The following is a 26200-nucleotide window of genomic DNA, read 5'->3' as shown; positions in this document are numbered from 1 at the left end:
GCATTCCAGTACTGAAATTCAATCATCTGACTGTTGCTAAGGTTACTTGGTAAAAGTAAATATTTCTTGCAACAAGCATATCTTTTTAATTACAAAGAAAATAAACTGGAAACTCTTCAGCTGCCCTCTTGCAATTAGACATTACTCATACATGTTCTCTTCTGTCAACGTATACCTGAAATGAAACGTTTCCAAACCCATCTAGTTTTGGACTTTAGCAGCACAGTTGAATCACTAGGATTTTTTCTGTACTAGGAATCACTAGGAATTTTGAAATCACTAGGAATTTTGCAGGTAAAATGCCAGTGCCAAAAATTTCTGAATTCATTGGTTGGAATTCACCTAGTAGAAACACCTAATCCTAGTAAAATGTCCCAAGACGGTAAGCATATAGGATGAAAAAGTCTAATAAGTTATCCTAACTGCTCTATTTCTCTAATCCATTTGGACATAAATACTGAATAGAATAGCAGTTTTCACTTTGAAAAGAAAGAGGATTTAAAGTTCAAGGAAGCCCCTGACGTTTATTTTGAATGCAGCCTTTTAACCTAACTTCTTTTCACGTCTTTTGACTTTGTGGTCAAATGAACATTTCTTTATACATGGTAGTTTTAAAAGTCAATACAATGTAATTCCTGAGAGCCAGTGGCTGTTTGACCTAGTCCAAAGGGATAACAACACATACAAAACTTTATAATTATGAGCTATAGTAACTGACTTTGAAAAAGACAAAAGAGGAAGGAAACACAAGTTAATTTTACTTATGATCCTAGGGTCTGCATTTCATGTTAGAAATTGTGGTGAATAAATAATAACATTTGCGGTAAGGAAGGCTAGTTATTAACTGCTTTCCTTATGCCATAAGACATCATTTATTATTTGTATACCAGAGGGTTTAGGATGTGATCCAAATTTTTTTAAGAGATAAAATCTCCATGCTGTAATGTTTCAAGTTCTAGTATACGTGTTGGGCAAGGAATGGTTTAATAAAACATTGAGAAAAAGAGAAGCAATTAGCTGAGCTGTCTCTAGAGTTTGAGAAAGTATATTCTCAAAGGTTAACTCTGACCAGGAACTCTAGCTCTACATGGAATGGGAGTCAGTCAAGAAACGTTCAGTTAAATTAATCTTTTCAGAAAAATGTCTGTTTGTCAAAATCATAACCTTGTATGGGGAAAAAAGCATATTTTGGTAAATTTAGGCTGAGAAACCTGTCTCATGATGAAACATACAGATACAGGGAGGAAAGGAAAGCCGTATACCCCTGAATATAGTCAATACCCTCACCTGGGTATGTTATGAAGAAAAGCATTGAAATGCATGTCTTCACCCTTCAGAATCTAAGGGGAGTACTTAATACTTTACTGTAGACCCTGCAGTCTCTAAGTCTAATCCTCTAATTTTATGAGAACCTAGCAGACAACCTACCTGAAGCTAAAAGACTGTCTAATGAAGTGCAAAATTAGAATAAAGACTTTAAGTGTGAATTCAAAAATGCCATAGTGTCAAGCACTGATCCAGCAAAACACTTAAGTCAATGAGACTATTCATGTGCATACTTTTTTGTTAAGTGGTCTTCTCTTATAAGTGCTTTGTATATTGAGGATCCTTCCTCACATACCTCTAAACTGAAATGTGATTGATTGTGATTGCTACAGAAGTGTCTTTGGTGAGCTTGAAGTCTTGCTAAAAGGGGGCTGGAAAGAGATTTGATATGATTCTGAGGAAGGAAGGTAATATTACCTGCTGGTTTCTAACCCTGTGGTTATAATAATGGACCTGTATTTAAGGAAGTGAGAAGACATCACTAAAGTTGAATATGGTGAATTTGCCTGAGACGCAGAAGACACTGTAATACATGGTGAAAAAAAGAAAGGACTGAAAGTATAGTCACATAATATATCACTCACCACAGCTGTTTGTATTTGATACATGACGCATTTGTGGCTCACCTGCCCCCTGTCCAGTAATCCTTCTCTGCCCATCCCACTCCTCCCATTCCAAACCTTTAAGCAGCTTTCAGAGAGCTGCCATATTTCAAAACCAAACACTCTGTCACAAAGATGCTGCTTTCCTCCTGTGTGTCTAAGAAAGCATTTTTTCTGCTACTGCCAGTGAAAAGAAAAAGGCACATTTTTCACAGGGGCAAATGTTGAAAGCAGGTACAGGCAGTCTGAATCATCCTCTAGGCTACAGTACATGAGTTTCTCCACCTGAAAAAGTTTAGGACTCGACACACTGGAACAGGGAAATGTATGAAAATGTCATTTTCATTTGACCGTCCAGCCTGCCTTTTAACATGGAGTTTTGCTAGCAGAGACTGCTTAGGCAGGCATTACAGATTTGCAACATCTTCTAAGTAAAAGGCAAACAACCTGTAAACTGTCTTCTCCTTGTGATGTAAGCAGTAAATTGAGGTAAGTCTTTAAGAATGAAAGATGGCTGAACTGAGTCACGTTGCTACGGTCAGAATTTCATCCATAGGAATATTCTAGGTAGTGGCTGAAAGCCAGTGGAAAGGCTCGGCATGACATCAGTGGTGGGTACTCATTTAATGTGTAGGTTGGAGAAATATTTACTCTTTGAAAAATCAGAAGTAGGAATTACATATTGTTGTAAGAAATTTTGCTTATTGCTTGATTTAACTGCGGACTTCAGAATTCAAACCTGTAGCCTTAGCTGTTTGACTTTGCACATTGGTAGTGACTTGTTTTACTGGTAGTCTAGATAGCTTCAGCTATAAAATAAATATTAATAACCATTGCTGTATTAAGTTTTCTTACTAGTTGTATGAACAATTTACACTAAATTAACATGACAGAAGGAAAAAAAATTCTCAGCCTTTTAAAGTAAAATGTTTGTTCTTCCACCAATAATATTGAATAAATATTTGTTGTATTAAAAATATTTCCATGAAACACAGTTGTTAAAGCTTTGAACTGAATCCTAGAATGAAATTAAAAAACATTATTTGTTGAATCTCAATGTAGTACAAACTGCTGCATGCACCGGTAACATTCATCCACTGAAGTATAATCCGACTTTTCTAACAGAGTGAAATTCATGCTTGTGCAGATGGCTCCCACATGGCCTATGCCTCATTTAAATCCCTCTTAATGCCTCTTTTGAGAATTCAAGTTGGATTTATGCAGTGCATAGTCCTTGTAGTGACCCTCCGCCTATAGTGAATTTCATTCTGTGCTGCCATTTTATTTATATTGCCACTTTAAGCTGCAGTGTGTTTACCAAATTAACCCTATATCCTGGCATAAATCAATCTCAGACTCTTTCGAAGTTGTGAATACTGTTACTTTTACCTTGTTCTTCTTCCTCTTGCGGCGGAATCGCAGAAGTTCTTTATGCTGCCTTGACACAAAGTTTACGGCTGCGTACTCCAAAAGTGCAGAAAATACAAAAAGCAGACACACAGCCATCCAGATGTCAATAGCTTTGACATATGACACCTATGGAGAGAACAGAGCGCAAGATTGAATATGGTAAAACCACTGATGTGAAGTTTCATATTTCATGTCAGAAGGAAGTGCATTAATATCTCCACATCCCAACACTACTTTTATCAAACAAAACTTAACATGAAAGCTAGATAATAAGAAGGACAACAATTCAGTCTATAAGGGTTAAATATTTTTAAAATGTAGCCTTTCACAAAATGTTTACTGTTTGCATCATTAACAGTTCCTTATAGTGTACTGTGTATTTTATCACAAACCAAATAATCCACAAGAAGCACATGATCTTCCTCCATTTGTCCCACTGAGGTCTGTGAACGATACTAAGGAACAAGAGGATAGCTTATAGTGGGACCAGTGGGAATTCCTGTATTATAATGGATCTGATTCAAAGTTCCTGGAATAGAAATTAGGTAGAAGAAGGGAGATAGATGGAGAACTCCGATATGTTCATTCTCTGCTAATATAGGCATGGTAAATCAAAGATATAGGTTCAAATTAGTCCTGTAATTTTGACACAGTGGAAGTACTGAAAATCAATTACAGAGTAGATGAACTCATTGCAGTTGTTTATGGCCAAGCTCAGCTGCAGGACAGAATCTGAACTAGGAACGTAGGGCCTGTTCCCTCTCTGTGTGCATATTTACAAGAGCTTTGTCATATAAACCAACATAGCTAGCTTCAGGCCTCGGAAATGTGACAAAAACATCTCTAGCTCTCTTTGGTAACTTCTTACATTCTTGCTTTTCTGAGTTTTTATATCATTCCATTTTCTTGTCTGTTGATGCTACGTTCGGATGCATTTGGATCTATGTACTTGAAGTGCAAAGCACACTCACCTCTGTTAAGGGTATCTATTTTACTTAGAAAAAAATGTAATTAGCCAACCTAAAAATACCATGTTAAAACTAATACAGAAGTGGACTTTATATATTTTTATTGTATACATTTTATGTCTACTAACTGCAATGACACATGAAGATGGTCAAGGAATAACCCTTAAAATGAAAAAGAAAATCTTTAAAGCAATGACAAGTCAGAAAACTTAAATAGTTAATCATAGAAATATACTTTAAGATATTTACATTTTGTAGTGAACCATTCTTTATACAATAGTTTGGAGCTATTTAGCTTCACATTTTTCTACATTTTAAGGTAAATGTGTTTGTAACTAGTGAGTTAATTCATAATGTAGGCAGGTTTTGGGAAAGGAATATCATTGAGAACAGGTTGGAATCTATGACCTTCAGAAATTCAGTCATATTTCCTAGGATGTCAGCAAATACTGGGATCTGGAAAAGGATGAGCTAGTCAATTGCTAACAAGCAGCATTTATGTAGTACTGAATAACATTGCTTTCATTACTTGCTGAGGTTCATGGAATTTAGTAGATATGTGGTTGGCTAAATAGTTGAGACAGGAGAGAAATAGAATATATTTGATTGGTGGCTCAAAACCCCCCTAAATATTTCAGAGTTATTTATCTCCTTTAGAAGATGCTTAAATTCTAATAATTAAAACACATATGATAAACTTGACTGAAGGTGTTTATTTGCCTCATAGCATTATGACTAATGTGGTAGAAACAAAGGAAATTCTGCCTACCTTTGGAAGAGATGCTCGTGAACCTGAGCTTTGTGTTGTCATGGTCAGTACAGTTGTTATGCCTAAAGCCACTCTGGCTGGAGCTGCATCCATATTGATCCAAAATGACACCCAGGAGAGAATGACGATCAAGAGACTTGGTATGTACATCTGGATGAGATAGTAACCCATCTGCCTCTCAAGGTGAAATCGGACTTCAATACATGTAAACTTTCCTTTTTATAACAAAGAAGAAATATTCAATAGAAATAGAATGTTCTCTACTGTCAACATCTAGTGCACTCTCTAAAGAATTTACACTCAAATACATTTGTTATCTAATGGAAAATGAATGTTTTGATTTCTCTTCAGTGATTTTTAATATGTACAGTCCCAATTATAACAGGAGTATCTACTGGAAAGACAGCAGACAGAAAACCTGAAAATTTAAGAATTCGATAAGCTCTGGAACTCTTCTTTCCTTATAAAAACAAAGAGATGACCGAACCACAAATCATTATGACATAGGAAAGTTCCTCTGTGCAATCACACTTGTTATCCCACTTAGTGTTTGGAAACACTGCTGTATGCAAAGAAAAGGCTTGCTCTCCCATTGTATAAAATCTCCTTTATCTCTTGGTTCAATTTTAAGCTAAAATTTATTTTTTTTAATCCAATGAATTTGGGAAGAATATAGTAAGATCAGTGTGGGTTATCAATAGGAGATTCTGCTAAATCTCTCCCTTTATCCCCATTCAAACTGTTCCAACTCAAAAGTACAATGACTGAGGTTCAAACAGAAATTGAGGACTTGAGATTAGGCAACTTTAGGAAGCTGATTAAATGGCCTAATTTTTCAAGATACTGAACTTCAAGCAACTTCCACTAATTTAACAAAACCAGAACAAAAAAAATCTATTGTTTGCTCAATGAATGCCATAAAACCATTTTTTTCTGTTATCCAGATTGTTTTTTTTACCCTGTAAACTGTAGATTATTTCACAGATCTTGACCTGGTCTCATTAGGTTTTCTAATTCTGCTCAGTGCTCATATTACTCTCATATGAACAGTGCTGAAGGCAATGCTCTTACTATAAATAGTGTATATGTGAAACAGTTTCTCACAGCAAGAAATACACAGATTTCTTCCTTATTTGAATGAAGGCATTTCCTACTTCTAAATTTAACACGGAAAGCTATGTAGTTATTTATTTCGTAAGTGGTATGAAGTTTTTTGGTTATGTTTTCCAGTAGTTTTTGATAGATATTTTGCTAATCCATTTTTGTTTGCCAAAATGCCATTTTATAGCAAATTGTTGCACATTAATAGTGCTTTAATATTTATCATATTAACAAAATGTATGTAGTGGCCTTATTTATGAGCTTATCCTATACTAATTTAATATATTGTGTGTTATGCTGTGACAGTAGTGTTAGGCACACAGAAATGAGTTTCAGATAACGTGAAACTGTAATGTTTTTATTCTAGGCATATTAAGTGCTTGGAAATATCTTCTGAACTTCATTGTTTTCATAATAGTTCTCTTAACAGGCCATTAGTTCTTTCTATGATGTCATAGTAAATGTGATTGTATGAAATTTTTATTCTACTGAGGAACTAAAAAACCCCATATTTAGAAAGATGGTAGTTATGATGTTCAATTTTAAAATGGCATGATACATCTCAGGAGTTTTACATCTGCTGGCTCAGTTATTAGTTCCATTCCTAATTGCCAGTGTTTTCTGAATTCTGTCTACACTCCTGAAATCTGTGTCCCAAATCCTGGCTCAATCATCTGCTGCCCCAGCTTCAAAACTGATTTCTGCTTCAATCAAGGAATTAAGTCCTGGTTTAACAACGTGAATAGGAATTTTGGTGTTTACTTCAGAAAAGGCCAGTAGTTTCCCCCACATTTCTCTTCCAGCATCTTCAAAAGCATATCTACATGACACATTCTTTTACTTAGCAGTTCAGCACACGCCACATAACTAGAAGTTCTGCTCTTACTGGCTGTCATGGTTTAGCTTCAATCGGCAACTAAGCACCACGCAGCCACTTGCTCACCCTCCCCCCCCCCCCCCCCCCCCCCCCCGCCGTGGGATGGGGGAGAGAATCTGAAGAGCACAAGTAAGAAAACTCATGGGCTGAGATAAGAACAGTTGAAATAAAAATAAAATAATAACAATAATAACAATAACAACAACAACAATAATAATAAAATGTAATGAAAAGGAAAAGTAACAAGAGAGGGAGAAAGGCACAAAACCTAGGAAAAAACAAAAGAAAACAAGTGATGCAACTGCTCACCACCCACTGACCGATGCCCAGCCAGTCCCCAAGCAGCGATCGCTGCCCCCCAGCCAGCTCCCCCCAGTTTCTATACTGAGCGTGATGTCATATGGTATGGAATAGCCCTTTGGCCAGTTGGGGTCAGCTGTCCTGGCTGTGCCCCCTCCCAGCTTCTTGTGCACCTGGCAGAGCATGGGAAGCTGAAGAGTCCTTGACTGGTGTAAGCACTGCTGAGCAACAACTCAAACATCAGTGTCTTATCAATATTATTCTCATCCTAAATCCAAAACACAGCCACTATACCAGTTACTAGGAAGAAAATTAACTCTATCCCAGCTGAAACCAGGACACTGGCCTTTGTCAGAATCATATTCTTACTTCAAGCTGGTCCTTACTCTGAAGATTTCTTTTTTGTGACATTTGTTCTGTTAATTCAGCAGCCTTGGACAGCAGCTGTCTCTCTCTCATACATCACAGTAAATCATGCTGGTAAAGAGTGACAGAAATGCATCAACCAAATCTAGGTCTCTTGCAAAGCCATTTTATTTGGCATCACATCAGCAAGAATTACAGTTCAACATGCAACATTTTCTTCTTATACGGTCCTATATTCTTCTTTCAAAACAAATCAGGAAGAAAAACTAAGGAGCATCAGAATGGGTAATATATGCATAATTGGAGTGTCAATAAACATTGGCTATTTTTTTTACATTGTTTTTTTCTGCAGAGAAAGGTGGGATAAGAAATCTGAGTTTCTTTCCTGAGTACTCATGCGGGCTCAAATTATTACAGAGATCTCAGCACAAAAATACTGTGGTCCTAAACAAGGAGCAATAAATAATCTATTAGCTCTGATGTGGATTATTTTTATGTAGTTGCAAGTTTGCCAGGTTTGTCTGAACTAAGGTGAAAGAGAGGAATAGCTGTGGACAACAGAATCCTAACAAAATAAAAGAGATTCTGAATGAAAGGAGTGCAAATGGAATATATTGTAACCACAGAAAGGAGAGAAAAGAGCTGGGATTATGAAGAGGCCAGAACTAGGACTGAGTGATGTGTCAGAGAAATTATACTGAATGATTTTTTTGCTTGGCTTTGTATTTTTGTAAACATCATTGGCCAAAGTAAAACAAAAAACAAGACAAAAAAAGTGAAAAAAAGAAAGTGAAGTGTGTCTCAAAGTGGAAAAACATCTTTGCTTAACTCCACAGAATGTGTGACTTAGACTCCTGCCTTCGTCTTAGGCCCAGGGAGTTTATGGACATGCCAGTCATATGTCCACTGCTTCCCAGTCAAGACCTTTGTTCCTCATCTGCTCTGTTCCAGCGTAGCACAGAAAAATTAACCTAATATGTGGCAACTCCCCAGGGAGACTGGTGGCTGCCCAGGTAGACTCTCTGTCACTCCACTGCTGACTATTGACTTTCTCACCAGTGGAAGACAGCAGAGGAGAAAGGCAGCAGTTGGAAGTCAGTCTCACCACTGCAGTCGCAGCACTTGCTGGTCTAACTGTGGAAGGGTTGATGTTAGTTTTTGCCCTTCCTGGCTGAGATCAGAACCACCTGCATATACTTGGCTAATGAAACAGAGTGGAAAAAAAAACATTTGCACTAGCAGATGTGAGCTTCAGCTAGGAGGCAGCCAGCAGAGGTTGTGCTGCTGTTTCCCAGCTGAAGCCAGCATCCAGCTGTCGGCCTCCTTTCTCTTCCTGTATTCCATTTCGAATTCAAAGCCAGGTTAGCTGTGGTTTTATCTGTTTGACTGGATGCTTGAATGGATCAGAAGAGACACACCCATGAAGTCATCTCAGCTGGGGAAGGAGGTAGACAAGCAGCTAAGAGCATTGCTCTAGTAATTAATTCGCAGTACATAAAAGGCAAGCTCTCGTTCATTCTGATATGCACTGTAAACGTCACGGAGAGTGGCTAAGAGGAGTATACGAAACCTTTGTGGTTTTGCTGAGGCTGAGTACCAAATTAAGGCATGATAGTTTCAGACCAGAGCTGAACGTAGACATGCACACAATCCATACAATGGACAGATTTTTGTAATGCAAAAGAAAGAACAGCTATTGAGGGCTTCCTAAAGGATAAGCATTTTTTCCTGAAACAGAGGTAATGTTCTTTTTGTTTGTAAGTCTAGCCTAACCAGGGATTCAAGTGTGATAAAGACACCAAAAGTGCTGCCTTGCTGAGTGCTGTACCTATGCATATGAAGTGAATGTACTGGTATATATGCACATGATGGTGCATTTTTCTCTCTTACACATGTTCTTTGGTAACAAAGTCAGATCTGCTGGGCTGGCATGATTTCAATGCAATGTCCACACTGAAACCAATATTATAGTGGAAAAATATATATTCCTGTCAGTCTATATGATTTTTCTTTCCCCTGTGGTTTACAGGGTAAAAGTATAAGTGGCTTTTCTTGGGAGTCAGTGTGTAGGTCACATATTCTTTTTTTGGTTGTTGCTGCTGTGGCCAACTGTAGGTAACCCGAGAAGAACATTTTTCTACCTTAGCACACCTTCACACTGCATAGCCTCCTCGGACCATGGCAGCTGCTGTTTAAGCAGTGGGTTATGCAGGCAGCAGTATGCCTGTGTGATTAAAAGGCACTGCCAGAACTGTGGGATGTACAAGGGAAATCAATCATAAGTAGTAGCTTTCAGGCCATAACGGGTCCTTCTTTTCAGTTACTTCTGCCTCAAACTGCTCCAGAGGGAGTAGTTTGTAGAACTTAAATATATTTGTCCCCTTTTTAGCAACCCTTAAGATATCCCTTGGGGGAAGCTCTTCTTACTGTACCCTTACAATGTCATGGTCATGTTTGCAATTCCCAGGAAGTCTGAGTAGCAGTTTCTGAAGCTACATAGAAAGTTTTCATAATGGAGAAACACCTTAGGAAACTGAGCCAAGGAAATAGTGTGTCTGAGAAATAATTAATAAAGATAAGAGTAATAAAAATTATTAAATCACTATGAAATTAAAAATTAATAACATAACAAAATATAAAATGAATAAGTATAAACAAAAGAAAGGAACTAAACATGCAGAGATTCAACTGTTAATCCATGCAGAACGGAGAGAGATCTGCTGAAGGTGCTAGTTCTTGATACTACTTTAGATACCAGTAAGTCATAGTCTGGCTTTCCTTATAAGAAAAGCCATTGATAACGCTAATATCAGATCTACTACAAAATATTTTATGGATGTAGAGAGGACTGTGGCCTAAAGACTATATAGCTTAATGAGATTACATTTATCTATTTACTTAAAATAAGAATTTTATACTTGCTGAATAGGGAATGGTTCAAAGCTTAGCAAAATTGAACTAAACTAAATTAAGCAAATCTGAATAAATCTCTATGGAGCCCTGCAGAGTATGAGTCTTAGATCTAGAAAGCTGATATTTTATATTCTGATTCCAACACATCTGTCAATATGGATGTAGACTACACAATTCTGTTTTTACCAGTGACTGATGACCAACAAACAGCCAGCCCAAGGGCCAGAATATTGTTAGCTATGGAGATTTGCTAAGAGAGTCCTAGGGCAATTGAACTGTGATGACGGTCCTCTCCTCTAGCACTGCATTTTCCCCGTTGAAAAACACCTAGAGACACAGGTTTAACATGAGATTAAGTAGTGAGAGACAGCAGGAAAGGAGAAAGGAAGAGTGAGACTTCTTCAGTGGCTAGGATATGATCAGCCTAAATGGCTGACTTAGATTTAGATCCCTTAATACAACATAGAGCTTCTCCCATTTGTCTGTCTTCTGGAAATCCCTTTCTTAAGCAGCTCAATTCCTCTATACTCCCTATAAAGATCCTAAGCATTCAAGATCAATCTGAGCTTGAAAATTGTGTTAGACAGAGTATTTATTTCTAGGTGCTGTTCTGAACCTCTGCAGTGTTTACCATTTTTAGACTTGTAAAAATCACAGTTCTTCATTTTATGTGGAAAAGATAACATATTGCAAAAGCCAGCTGACACACTTTTCTCTATAGAGAGAAAAGTAAAGACAGTCCTCTCTTCTAAAAGCAAAAGTTAAAGACTCTTCTTCTAAGACAAAACAACAGGTGGACTCAGGAAATGGAGACAGGAGAATGGAACAGAAAATGCAGTACAGATTACTGAGGTGAATATAGTCACACCAATTGCCTAATTAATGTTTGCTATCTCTTAAGTGTCACTGAAGAGATTAATTAAAGCAGATAGATAAAAAGCTAGTTTTATTGAGATATCTAGATAAAATTGGGTTTTATTTAGATTAGCTAGGTAAAATCATAGTTACCAGATGCTAGTGTGAGATTCTGGATATACAGTTTTGGTACTATAGTCTTTGCACATAAGTTGCTCTGCAGAGTGCTTTTATAGACAGGGAACCTGAAAGCACTTTATATGGATAAAGCAGAATGTCTAGATAAAATTTATTTTTAAAAAAATCTTGGGGAAAAAATCCCCCGCACCCTCAAGATCTAGCTGGGGCTCTACTTCTAGCTTCAAAGGAGAAACAGTACTGATTAAATTATATTTCTAATGTACTGTGATGGTAGTCCTAGAAGGAGAATCAGAACAAATGGTAGCTGAGTAACTGCAATTCTCAAGATGCTGTTTGATTGAATAATCAGAGTTTGTATAGATTGATGCAATGTGGCTACTGCACTTTATGACTTTCACTGTTCTCTAATGGTTAATACCTTGGATTCCCTGGTTCTCACTAAATAGTTGTCATTGCAATGCTTTGAATATTCTTGTCTATTCTCTGTACCTTTGTATGGAGGAAAAAAAGACCAATATTTACTCAAAATAAATGTCTATCTCAGGACAACACACAGTGACAATAATTTGTGAGAGGCTTTTAGATTGCTGTTCAGCTGCAACCTAATATGATGTAACTGCAGGCCATCACAGTCTTTCCCTTTGCTGTATTTTTCCAGCCCTTTCTTAAGGCTGGTTCTGGCACTCCTCTCATCCTGAGTGGGGACACTGCAGTGCGCCAGGCAGTAGAAAGCTAGTCCTTTATGTATGGGTGTGTTAGAGCCCCAGACAGATGAAGTTTTGATCAGTATTTTCCTGAAACCAAATCATTCATCATGTAATTGATCAAGGCTTTTGTTAAGCACCCTGCATATGTGAGCCTTAATGTTTTAGGTTATCTAGTACATAGGATGGAATCACTCTGGCAAAGGTTGCTATTGTCTTTAGTGAGAGTGAGGGTATTGGCTCCAAGTGTCCTCAGACAAACTGGATTAAGGAAAAAAAAAAAACCAAACCCCAAATAGAAAGCTTTTTATTTTAAAAGTTATTGACATTGAAAGAAATTTTCTGAGGACAACTTTATGTTCTAACCGAAATAACTGTTTGGCTGAAAACAAGACATAGTCTCAGAACGAAATAAAACTGTATTGCAGTAAGAGGGATGACATAGACCACCAGCATAATGGCAGATGATTTTCACAGAAAGCACGAAGAAGGAGAATGAAATGTATAAACTGACTTTTCCATGAGGCAGTAGTGCTCCTTTTACTTTCTCTCCTGTTTGAGTCATTATCAGAATCACCACCAGGCAAGCAGTCTAGCTGAGTTTACCTTGTTCAGTAAAAAGATTTCTGTTTTATTCCTCCCAGAATGCTACACTGTCATTTGAGAGGCATTCTGTTTTACTTATTACTGAAATACTGTTAAATACTTTCTGTCCTTTTGCCTTCCCATTATAAAATTTCTTAAACAAGACACTCCATAAATTATGTGTGTGTGCAAAGCTGGTTATTTCAAGAGACTGTGTCTATAAAATTGATTACATATAAGTAAAGTTAGCTGAAATTATTTTCATACCTCTCTAAGAAGGAGACAGGGTAATAAAAAATCACTTGGTAAGTGCAGTCTCCAGACACTTTTTGCAATTTTCACTGAAATATAAATTGCAATTTGACTATATTTTGCAGATAAAAACTGCTTATAAAAGTACTTGCCTTTTCCTCATTGTAAAACATTCAGGTTGTATCTATGATCATGCAGCCTGAATAGAAATTATGATTTTTGAGTGTCTGGCATGTAGAACTAGATGAGTTCTCATATATATGGCTGGTGTCTATGTATCTAAAGCCAAGATTCACAAAATGACTGTAGGAATGCATTACCATTCAGTTTTTCTTTCAAGTCACAGTCTGCAGTTATCAGTGGCGTATTGCGGGATATCACTGCTGGTGCTGTCACCTGCCACTGACTACATAAGTTCTTGGTGAGGAAGGAAGTGACTTTGGAAACAAATACTGGGGCAGGTGGTAAACTTAATATTTGTATAAGACTGATAATGACTGCAGTAGAAGAAAGTTGAAAATAAATGTGGAAAAGAGAATCTAATTTTTTTTCGGCTTGATGAATTTGCACTTGCAATTCCCATCTCTCTCAGAATGGAGGACCACGCTGCCATTCAGAGGGACCACCGTAGGCTGGAGGAACAGACCCACCGCAATATCATGACAGTTGGCAGAGGCAAATGCACAGTTCTGCAATGAGGATGGGGTAACCCCATGCACTGGTACAGGCTGGTGATGGACTGGGTAGGTAGCAGTTCTGCAGGAAAGGCCTATCAAGTTGAACAGAAGGCTTGTGATGTGAAAGACTAGTCACGTGCTGCACTGCGTTAGCCGGGGCAGAGAGGGGAGAAGTAGAAATTAAGGAGAATCTGATAGCAACATAAATAGCAAGGACATCTAGATGTAGTGTCTCTACTTCCAGGAGAGCTGATGGATTTTTATTCAATGAATCTTTAAGGTAGAATGTTTAAATTTTGATAAGTGCAGGAGGTGACAATTGAGGTCTCTTCTCCTGCAGAGAAAAATGCCCTGTTGGAGTCCAGGCAGTGCTGTTTTCTCTGTCTAGGGATGGTCACGTCCTCAGCCTGTCATAGACTCTGTTTGTTTTTCAAAGTGTTTATAATTTCTCCTTTTTCAGTGAAAGAATGAGCAGCTTCAGAGATTTCATGCCCACAGAATACCTCCTGGATAGAACGTACAAACTTTCTTTTCTGAGAAGTGGTCTATGAAAAAAGCCTGAGGGGTTAAAAAGCTGTGGTTTAAAAATCACTGCTATAGTCTCAAAAAGAGTGGTTAAGGTGTTTGTCAAAACGAGTAGGGGTTTGAGTTCTTGTCGGCAGAGTAAGGCATCAAAGCTATGTCTCCTTTAATCACTAGCATGTTGGCAGCAAAATGGCCTAATATAAGGCATTAAGTCAGTTGAAGGTAGGACCTAGAAGGGGCACAATCTACAGGTTGTTAAGCAACTTGTTTGACCTTAAGGGGGAACTAAAGGGATCATGAGAAAAGATTGTGTTTGGGATGTATGTGTTAGGAGGTTGAACGGGGAATGGGGAGTTAAGGAAGTGGGCTGTTCGTCGAGATTGCAGATCTAAGGATACAGAGTTATCAGAAATGGCCACATGCAGAACCCATCAGTTCTGGTGGTGAGTGTAGCAACCATAGCTCCACTGTTTCCAGGACCACTACATCCAATACTTTCAGCCAAAACCCATCAATAGACATAAGACGGTTCTGAGCAGCATCAATCAAGTGCAGGTGTAGTGCGTTATCCATTATGCAGGAGGAAAGCCAAGATTCAGAGTACTTCTGTTTGTGCCTGTTAGCCAATGCTATTACATATAAACTCATGCTATCATATATTGGGCTTTTTTGCAGCAGTGACTGAAATTACCTGTGATTGAAATTAAAATTGGGTGTTGCATAAAAGCCCAGGGGAGCAATGCACGTGACATAGGAAGTGAATGAGGATGAGGTAAAGCAAGACCATCCTTGTAATGTGAATGGTTCACATGTTGTGATTTTTCCGGTTGTTATGGTTCTACTTCACTTCCCAAATTTGTCACTGCAGATATGCCCGTGGACACAAAACCATGAAAATGATCAGAAATGTTGTTGCATCACTTCAGAACACAAGAGTTGATGAGCCATTATGCTGTACTGTTACTGAAACTGTTATGTCCTATATTTAGAAGCAGTTTGTTTTTCAAGCTGTGGTTACAGTGGTCCATTTTCAACTGGGCATGAAACACTGATGAGACATGCACTGATGAGTTTCCACATACTGTCCTGAAGCTTCACGTTATTTGTTTCACAGGGAGACTTTTGCTTTTTTTTTCCTGTTTTATGGGATGTCTCAGAAAAGCTTTCCATCAACTAAACTTAAATTGAAAACTCTTCTTTGGCTACTTATTGCATACCAGCTGCAGTTGCTTAGCATTCTTTTAAGAATCCTTTTAATCTAATCTGTTGTAGGCCAGAGAAATACACTTATTTCTAGTTTTGATAATGAGTTTTTTTGTTTCTTTTGGAGTATCCTAAAGGGGTATCTGTCTACAGTATCTCATTGCAGGAGCCTTAAGAAAGCACATTACTGGTCGCATATTCCAATGACAAGTGGGGTCTCTTGGGGTCCATATTGGGACCAGTATTATTTAAAATCTTTGTCAGGGACATGGACAGTGGGATTGAGTGCACTCTCAGCAAGTTTGTGGTTGACACCAAGATGAGTGGTGCGGTTGATACTCTAGAGGGAAGGGATGCCATTTCAGAGGGACCTTGACAGGCTAGAGAGGTGGGCTTATGTGAACCTCATGAAGTTCAACAAGGCCAAGTGTAAGATCCTGCACCTGGGTCAGGGAAATCCTAAACATGGATACAGGCTGGGCAATGAATGGATTGAGAGCAGCCCTGCAGAGAAAGACTTGGGGGTATTGGTAGATGAAAAACTGAATATGACCCGGCAATGTGCACTAGCAGCCCAGAAAGCCAATTGCATCCTGGGCTGCATCAAAAGAAGCGTGGCCAGCAGGTTGAGGGAGGTGATTCTGCCCCTCTACCTTGCTCTTGTGAGACCTCACCTGAAGTACTGCATCCAGCTCTGGGGCCCCCCATGTATGAAAGACAGGGACCTGCTCGAGCGGGTCCAGAGGAGGGCCATGAAGATGATCTGAAGGCTGGAGCACCTCCTGTATGAGGACAGGCTGAGAGAGTTGGGATTGTTTAGCCTAGAGAAGAGAAGGCTCCGGGGAGACCTTATAGCGGCCTTCTTAAAAAGGCCAGTACTTAAAGAGGCCAGTATTTAAAGAGGGCCTACAGGAAAGATGGGGAGGGACTCTATCAGGGAGTGTAGTCATAGGACAAGGGCTAATGGTTTTAAGCTGAAAGAAGGTATATTTAGATTAGGTATTAGGAAGAAATTCTTTACTGTGAGGGTGGTGAGGCACTGGAACAGGTTGTCCAGAGAAGTTGTGTATGCCTCTGCCCTGGAAGTGTTCAAGGCCAGGCTGGATGGGGCTTTGAGCAACCTGCTCTAGTGGAAGGTGTCTCTGCCCATGTCAGGGGGGTTGAAACTAGATGATCTTTAAGGTCCCTTCCAACCCAAACCATTCTATGAATCTATGGTTCTATTATACGACATAATGGAGGAAAAGAAACTCTTAGTTGTTGTTGTCTTTCAAGATACTGTTTAGGGTTTTTTAGCCTACACAGAGTAGTTAATAATACTGGTTGTAAATGAGAAATGAAAGGCACTCCCACCTTCCTAGAAACCAACCCAAACCCTCTAATTTGATTAAATTAACTTCATACTGAAGACTTGAATAGAAATCTCCTTGAAGAGGAGAATGTCACAATAAATGCAGTCCTGCATGAGTAAGACTATCTTTTCTTTCTGGTTTGCCCTGCCAAATTTCTTCCAGATTTGTACCTGTAATTTTGGCGCTGTAACTCAGAGCAGGCCACTCTGTTGCTTCCTCTGGTGAGGACATACCCTTCTGCCGGCAGCCAGTGCCACTCAGCATTGCATTTTTTTCCCCCTGCCAGTCATAGGCACGTCCCACAGCTGTGCAATCGTCTTCTTGTTCGCTGAGGTCTTTTAAAGTCTCCGTCCTGAAATGTATGGTGGGTGCCTGCATCCAGGCTTCCAAGTTTTCCTTATTAGTAAACGGCTTGACTTTTTGTGGACAAATTAAATGGCCCAATTATTTTTTTAAGTAGAGGCACGAACTTCAGCCATCTTTTCAGGGTTGTGGGCTGCACTGTTTAGCCTGTTTAGCCACAGAAATGCAGTTTGGCCAAAGCAATGCAGAAATATAACAGGCTGATGATTGGCCACACTGTCCTCTAGAGCTGACAGTAAACCCCTTCTCCCACCTAAATGTGATAGCAGTTCACAGGGATAAGCACACTTGTCTTGCAGGCACATTTTGAGAGTCATGAGACCTCACATGCAGTTAATAACATCTTGCTCCCGCTTCTCAGCTCAGTTTAGGGCCACAGTGAAAAAGATGGTAGAATTAAGTTGACCCCATGCAACCTAGTGCATTATGCCTAGGGCTAGCATGTTTTCCTATTTCTGCTTGGAAGAAAATTAATACCAGCTTAAAGGGGCTTGAAACATACGTTATGAAGAAAAATGTAGCGGCTCAAAAATATTGAAAAAAATGAAGTTTCAGTCAAAATCAAAAGGTTTAAACTATGATGATTGTAATGAAAGTTCTCAGACAAAGGAGTAAGAGTACAATTCAGCTTTGGATGAGATGTTCGGAGAGATGTTTGGAAATCACCGGAAATTCTGACATTTTAAAACAGGTTTCAGTCCAATATCAGATTAAGTACCACAGTAATGTTTTAATTCCTCAGTTAGAGATTTTTAATGCATCACAGTGTTCAAATGAACTTTGGAAAAATGAGGAGAATACTTCCTACCACAAATTCTCATTTGTTAATATCACTATACAGGTTATACAAGTACAGTTACAGGCACATGATAAAATGGCACAAAAGCTGGGAAGTCCTAAAAAGGAAGAAGAGGTTGCCTATATATCTCAAAGGAGAGAGAGAAAAATAATGAAAATAAAATTTTCTTCTTTGTCATAAGGATTATGGTAAAAAGCAAAAAGAAATAATATGAATTTCATTATTATCATTAAAAAAGGGATGTTTGAGTGAAAAAATTACCCTGCTATAGGATATGTATCTCCATTTTTGGAAGGTTTTTAAGGATTAGCCAGATATTAGTATTTGTACAGTAGAAATGCATGTCATGTATTCCCAAATTATTTTAGGGAACACTTCAAAATGTTTCTATCAATATCTCCCCGCTCTAAATGGAAATTATTAGAGAACCTTTCCCTCCCTTAGGGCACCATGGCAGCTGTGATAAAACTCTGTGTTGAAAAGCACTCTTCCTTAGTATTGATTGCAACAGGACATTTCTTATGAACGCCACCTATTTAATTTTCTCCCCTCTGCCATTTCAGAAGAATCCACATAAATAATTCTAAACTTAAATTTCAAGATATGTTTAATCTAGAATCATATTGGAGAGCAGAAATTAAGAGAGATATGGATTAGAATGAAAGAGTTCTAGCTTTTTTTTCGCCATAAGAAGATGGAAGCTATGTATTCTTAGCCTTTGCCACATGTTTTTTGAGGATTATTATGCTTGCGATTGTCCAGTTATTGAGATAATTTTTTACAACTAAAAATAACTGTTTTATTAATGTTAAACGCCCCCTTTTTCAAATAATCCCAGAGATGATGAGCTAAACATTGCAGTTCTACGAAGGCTTCAACTCAGAAAGGCCACATCTAGTTTGGACACCTGGCCATTGTACGCTAAGGATGCTTTCAGCTTCTTTGCATTGCGCCCTTGCTGTATGAACTAGGGCAGGGATAGCTGGCTTGGCAACCCTGTGTCCCTTTTTCCTGACTGAGCCAGGCCATGCTTAGTGCACAGCATACAGACCTTCGGATTTCAGCAGTGCCTCATATCCCACAGTGTAGATGTGGTCATGGCACCCACTGTAACAATAAAAGTCCTGATTGAATTGCTTCTGAATTATTTCAATTATGTATTTTCTTAAGCTTACGGAAATAGAAGTTTGGTCAGCCTTCATACAGTTTTGTTTCACCGTGTCAGTTATTTAAGACTGCATTATCCTGCACAATGCATCTGTACGTTTTAATCTGCTTGTGAGTTCAGTGACAATATTAAAAAAAAAACCCCACTTCTGCAAAATAACAATAAATGTTAAATGTCTTTCCAGTTTTAATCACTAATATGCTTTCCTACCTGTATTGTAATGCTTGGTGCAGTAACATAAATCCTTTTCTTCTTTCAACAGAAACTGTGGCAGAGTGAGACCTTCTGCTACTTGAACTGCTCCCTTTTCTTGCCATTCAAAAATGAGATCATTCATTGTGTATCCAACTAAAAAAAAAAAAAAAAGGCACAAATAAACTCTACGTCAGCTGCAAAATTTGAAAAACAGGGACAAACCAAATAGTAATGACCTAAGTTAATGTCGTGAAAAGGAGAAAATACAGGGGGTCTTCTTGTACCTGTTAACCAAAAAGTGTTATCTGCCATTCTAAACCATACTGAACTAGAAAAAAAAAGCATCTTATGCATCCTTTGTGAAATCTTGATAGTCAGGTAGTCTATTAAGAGAATTAATAAAAGCATCAAAATCAGCTAAACATTTAATTCTCTTGGGTGCTTGGGAACATCTTACCCTCCCCAGCCCATGAAGGATAAAATAGGCCCTTACTCTTAGACCTTTCTCCTTTTACTTGAGGTAAAATGGTGGATTGTCAAAGCTATGTTTATGGATTTATGTCAATTTGAATTATTAGGTACAAATTCTTCAAAGAGAACAATGAATGAAAATTTCTTCAGGAGTGAGGTATTAATTGAATTGAAAAAATACTTTTCTCTGAAACTGGTACAAAACAAGGGAAAGCAATTGACTGTAATCTTCTCCTATTAGCTGACTGGGATGTATTATGATATTAAAAGGCATTCTGTTTTAATATTCAGATTCCTGCACTTATCTGTACCTCATGCATGTGTGTATAAGATTAAATAAAACAGCAAAAGCCATAGTAGAAGTACTAATCAAGGGCCAGACTTTGTAAAAGGCAAGTATTTTTTCTTTCTATTTCCCTCTCTCAGCTGAATATTTGCATGGGATGTCATTGGGGAAAATACTTCTACTTCCTCTGAATATGTGATATATTAACTTTCCAGTATATTCCTAGATATATATTCCAAATTTTTTTCTGAATAGATTTTATCTGGTTATGACAACTGAAAAACAAAAGGCTTCCTATTCTCATTCAGGTTTCATTAAGACTTTCTCAGAATCTAATAGACTTGGACAAAGTGAGACTTTAAGATTGAAATCTAAAACTAAATGGCTTCTACTGTTGTAATAGCTTGAATGACAAGGGTACACTTGAGCCACATATAACAGCTTGAACCGGAAGGGAAAGGGAGAAATTTTTACATCTAAATTATATAGCTTTCATTCATCTATTTTGCTTCTTCGCAATATTTCCTTTCTGCTTTAATCCAATGCTAATGAGCTGTTGAGAATCACAGAATGACAGAATCGTATAGGTTGGAAAAGACCTTTAAGATCATCAAGTCCAACCGTAAACCTAACACTACCAAGACCACCACTACACCATGTCCCTAAGCACCTCATCCAAACGTCCTTTAAATACCTCCAGGGATGGTGACTCAACCACTTCCCTGGGCAGCCTGTTCCAATGCTTGATAACCCTTTCAGTGAAGAAATTTTTCCTAATATCCAGTCTAAAACCTCCCCTGGTGCAACTTGAGGCCATTTCCTCTTGTCCTATCACTTGTTACCTGGGAGAAGAGACCGACCCCCACCTCTCTACAACCTCCTTTCAGGTAGTTGTAGAGAGCGATAAGGTCTCCCCTCAGCCTCCTTTTCTCCAGGTTAAACAACCCCAGCTCCCTCAGCCGCTTCTCATAAGACTTCTGCTCCAGACCCTTCACCAGCTTCGTTGCCCTTCTCTGGACACGCTCCAGCACCTCAATGTCTCTCTTGTAGTGGGGGGCCCAAAACTGAACACAGTATTTGAGGTGCGACCTCACCAGTGCCGAGTACAGGGGCACGATCACTTCCCTAGTCCTGCTGGCCACACTATTTTTGATACAAATATAGAAATATTTGTATCAAATATTAGCTATTTTTGATACAAAATATAGCTATTTATTGCTGTATAGCTATTTATTTATATAGCTAATATAGCCATATAAATATATATTATATTTTTGTATATCTTTATATATTTATAATTTTTATAACTATAATTATATATTTATAATATATTTATAATTTTTATATTTATATATGTTATATATTTTATATAGCTATATAAATATATATATTAGCTATTACATATTAGCTATATAATATAGCTAATATTTATATAGCTAATATAGCTATTTCTTTACAGCTATGATACAAAATATACAAAATATAGCCATTTTTGATACAAATATAGAATAACATACTGATAACTGGAAATATCTTTTAACCTTTCAGTAACAAATTATTGTTCAAAGTATATTGTTCGGAACTTTGAAAGAGTAATTATCTGCCCACAAATACTGAAATTTTGAGTTCCAGTGAAAGAAATAATAACTGCTTCGGTGTGTGGGTGTAAATGTTTCCCCGTCATATTGAGTGACTTAATTACTCTTTGAATACATCTATAAATGCTATTCAGTCATAATGCCCTGATATGCTCACCTCAAAGCTGAGACACACTTCATCTATTCTGATCTGTCAGTGTTGAATGCACCTATAAGCTAAGAATTGGTGTTTATAAATTTAAAACTGTTTTCAACACCTCTCCTTGGTTCTAGATTCTTCATGTTTCTTTTGGGGACTACCTTTATACAAGGTATTCACAGGCACTCAGGCTGACTGTTGGTTTACTTTGACATTTTGTTGGGGCTGGATAAATATGCTAAAAATGGGACCATACCCTTTTAAATAAGTATTTAATTAAGATCAGATATTACTCAAGTCATTACAAGCATATATTAACTGTGCAAGGAAACACTTATTTTTTTGTCTTCTTGAATGCATGACATTCTATAAACACAGTCTTAAAATTCACTATTAAATGCCATAAACTATGAAAAATCAGAAGTATAGCTCTTACCAAACTTTGCATGAATTCAGACAAAAAGCAGTTGTGTGTAAAGCAGATTATCATTTGAAGCATGTAGATTATGGCCAGAAGTGATATCCCCTGAGTAAAACTCACTGAACTGACAAGAAACAACTGCTGTGTCAAAATGTATTTCACTAAATCAGATTTATTCATCTCTAATGCATGCTTTTAATTTTGATTATCTACCCTGCCCACTAATTCTTCTATAGTGCACTCTATTAAAAATAATAGCAGTGTATGCAAAATGCTGATGTAGTAATTCATTTTTATCACGTTTACATTTTAAATACCAAATAATGCTTTAGCATCCAATACTGTAACTTCAGTTTCATAAGTCAAGAGCATATTTGTAAAGTAAATACGTCTTAAAATATAGAGGAGCAATGGAGATGTCAGTTTATGTTAGACCAAAGAAATTTAAAATAGTATAATATATATCATATTTCCACTAGGTATGTTAAATTAAATCAGCTTAGTTTCTATTACATTTATGGCCCTTTATTAAATGTGAAATACATGGCCCAATCAAATGTGCCCACTGAATTAGGGAAATCTAAAATCTTGTAATAGTCCTGTAATTGGGGAGGTGAGAAAGCATAAATTATTTAAGCATATTAAACTATTTGATAACACAAACTTGTCTCTAAATTTTCTTTAATGAGCAGTGTTAACAAGGACGGGTATTCTTGATACTCCAACTGGAAATATTTTGTTATTTGGTACAGTTCCAAATAAACTGACGATCTCTTTCTTTTTTCCAGCTACTGCATCATTCTTTATTCTTGGCATGGAGAAAAGGAAGAAAGACTACAGTGGAAAGTATCTAATCACTTGCAGAAGTAAAGCAGAATCAGAAAATTTGCAAGAACAAACTGCAGCTCATGTCCTAGGCCCATCCCAGGATATTCTGTGCAGAAAAGGGCTAAAACTCACATTGTCCTGTGTTAGAAATTTTTCAGGAGGAACAGCAATACTAATAGAGCTAACTGAGCTTCTTTAATATCTCAAAAAAAGGAAAATAGTTTTGTTTTCTAATTAATTTTATGAAGACCTGCTGAATAGCACCATGCTTAACACTCACAATGCTCATGGTATTGTGTGCACTGTGCATAAGGGGAAAAAGGCATTTCTATAGAAATGGCCCTTTAAAACAGTCAGTGGTTACCATGCTGTAGTATATTTACTACTAGAGTTTAGGTGTATGATATTATATATGCAATGAGCCTAAAAATTCATCCTCCAGCACCCTAATTTTGGGAGCTCTGCTGGTTAATGTAATCGGTGTCCCTTATTGAAGTGGCTGGGCTCCCAGCCGCACAAAAGACATCACGGCAGATTTTGAAACTACCTTAAGGTTCAGTCTCAGCAACAAAGCAGAGACTTGTGATCCCGATATGGATAAGGCACCAAATTGCTTAGTGCCATCAATGGGGGCGGGGGGGCTAAGTGCACAGCAAATAGCAGGAGTGTAGGTAATGAAAATTTTGAAGCCTCAAGGGCAGAGTGTTATTTTTTAGATTTAGGATCCTAGAATTGCCAGTCATAAAAGGTTATAGTATTAGAATTATGTGGTTAACTTTCAAATCCTGATGCCACTGCCTGAGTTCAGTGGGACTATGTACATCATTCATGCATACGTATTTGCAGTACTGAGGCCTACATTTGCAAAATGGGAATCTGATTAGATGCTGCAACAAAGCAGGTCTCTACTCAAATGCATTTACCTTACTCATCTAGATGAAAAAAGTACACTCGGCCATCCACTGCTGAAATGAGTTTTACAGGAATAAAGATGAAAACAAGTAAATTAGTTCATTGTCTGTATAAGGTTAGCAACTGATTAGCTGAGAGAAGGCAGATGAGAGAAGTGAGTAATGGTGCTCTTTTTGTACCAGGTTTATGCAGCACCAGTCAATCTAACTGATCAAGCTCATAATTAAAGCTGAATTCTCCTGAGACACAACTGCAATTAATATAATTGATCTGAATGCAGTAGTACCCAAATAGTAAAATTCAGTGAGAGAGATATCTTTGTGTGGTCTCTCAAATTTTGCTTTGATATTCTTGAATAATGGTACCAGTAGCAGAAAGGGCTAATTTATTGGTTAAATATATGCAGAAACATTTCAAACAGAATATCTTTCTGGAACAGATTATTCTACCAATGATTGATAAATGTATTAGAGGTTCAATCCAGTGCATTAATTTTTCATGAAATAATCAGAAGGCATGATAATTAAAATAAGGCAAAACATCTTAAACTAAATTCAAGAAATACTAAACCTGAAGACGGCCTGAGCTTTTGGTTCCCACTCGTCTGCTTGTGTTACTTGATTAATAAATGTGCATTATCTTCGAAGCAATTTAAAGAAAATCATTCAGTAACATAACTTTAAGTAAAAGTCTAAATGCCTGTTGCTGATATTGGCCTGCTGTCAAAGAATAGAGATACACTGTGTATATTTTCCAAATGGCCTGTGTGATAAAGTATCTGAGAAGCTGTATTCCATTACATGGTTATCACTGTGCAAATGGAGTAGTAAAGAATGGTTATATGATCAGATCACCTTCTTAGCAAACTGTGGGCCTGAAATGTGAAGACTCTATTCTGAACAGATGTGCGGTTACCAGTACAAACTGGCACTATATGTGTTATATTATTAAATATGTTCTGCATCTTGTAAGAACTGCACTGAAATATGCAGTAGTTTGAAAGAACAAGACGTTTCTCTTTACAGATTCTAAGGGATAAGGAAGATAATGGTATCTTTATTGTGCTGTTAGGTCCATAAATACTGAATCCACAGAAACTAGCTGGCAGGAGAGTTGGCACAATCTAGGAACCTGAATTGGAGGAAATAGAGGAACCAGCTCACAGCAATGTCACGTAATGAGGAATCGTGTCCCTTGCAGTTTTTCAAGTTCAGAGTCACATCTATAGAAGCCCTATCTTCCCGACAATACCTGTTTCTAGATTCTCCTCCTTACATTTGCTATGCCACAGAAGCCCATGCCGAATGTGAGGTGATGAGTTTTGCAGTTTATTTATATTTTTTTGGATTTGCAAAAATAGCAAATCACATTTCCTATGCCTCTAACGTTTCTATGAGGAGGGCACCGTATTTTGTCTAGTGAAATAATTTCAGTGGCCTTCTACTCAACTGTAAGAGTATAGAAAGAGACGACCCAAATCAGAAGAGTGCTTTTATCAACTACACAGAAATTTAAACGCTTATTAACTCTGCTTATAGATGTATGGAGCTTATTCTGTAGTAGACATAAGTGCTTAGCTCTTGAATCCTGACTTCTCCTTGGGATAAGACTTGAGTGTAAGATGTTTGCTCTCTGTGCCTTGCTTTCATTGTTTTCTGCTTTCCATAGGAAATGTGGTGGCGTGCCTGAAGGGAGGCCCAATCTATGTGTCTGGAAGAAAAAACTGTGAGTCTCTTTCTGAGAACGCACACCACAGGGTAAACTTTCACTACATAATGGTTATTCCTATTCTTTGTAAGCTCCTGCTGTTCAGTCTTACTATATTATCTATATTGCTGCTGCTTTGTGAGCAGCACATAAATATCTCTTACTTATTTGCATTTGCTACAGCCCAGCATGATATTCAGTCTCTCACTAAAAAGGAATTTTTCCTTTTTGACTGTGAGGTGGTTTTGGTGACTGTTATAAATTGCTACCAGATATTTTCATTACCAGTGATTGGGAAATACAGTGTTATGGAGGAAAGTCCTAGTGGCTACATGTAGTGTTGAAAAAAGGACAGTCAGTCACTGGCCTGGTTAGTATAGGAAGGTG

At 37.7% G+C, this 26200-nt stretch overlaps 1 protein-coding gene across 6 annotated transcripts in view; it reads right to left on the bottom strand.

Annotated features, from left to right (window-relative positions):
• The window catches only part of GLRA3 (glycine receptor alpha 3), a 96535-nt gene that overhangs the window by 6048 nt on the left and 64287 nt on the right, over positions 1-26200 (bottom strand). For 3 of the 6 annotated variants that reach the window (XM_075499234.1, XM_075499235.1, XM_075499239.1), the window contains 3 exons: positions 19467-19604; positions 5076-5290; positions 3318-3464 (listed from right to left, as the gene is read on the bottom strand). In XM_075499234.1, the coding sequence (XP_075355349.1) occupies positions 3318-3464; positions 5076-5290; positions 19467-19604 (500 nt within the window). Of the gene's footprint in view, positions 1-2194; positions 2214-3285; positions 3465-5075; positions 5291-19466; positions 19605-26200 lie in introns of all 6 variants that reach the window. The other 3 variants (XM_075499236.1, XM_075499238.1, XM_075499237.1) reach the window with 2 other exon arrangements.

The sequence above is a fragment of the Mycteria americana genome, chromosome 4 (genome assembly GCF_035582795.1).
Source record: "Mycteria americana isolate JAX WOST 10 ecotype Jacksonville Zoo and Gardens chromosome 4, USCA_MyAme_1.0, whole genome shotgun sequence".
Lineage (NCBI taxonomy): Eukaryota > Metazoa > Chordata > Aves > Ciconiiformes > Ciconiidae > Mycteria > Mycteria americana.
This window is presented reverse-complemented; position numbering and strand designations above follow the sequence as displayed.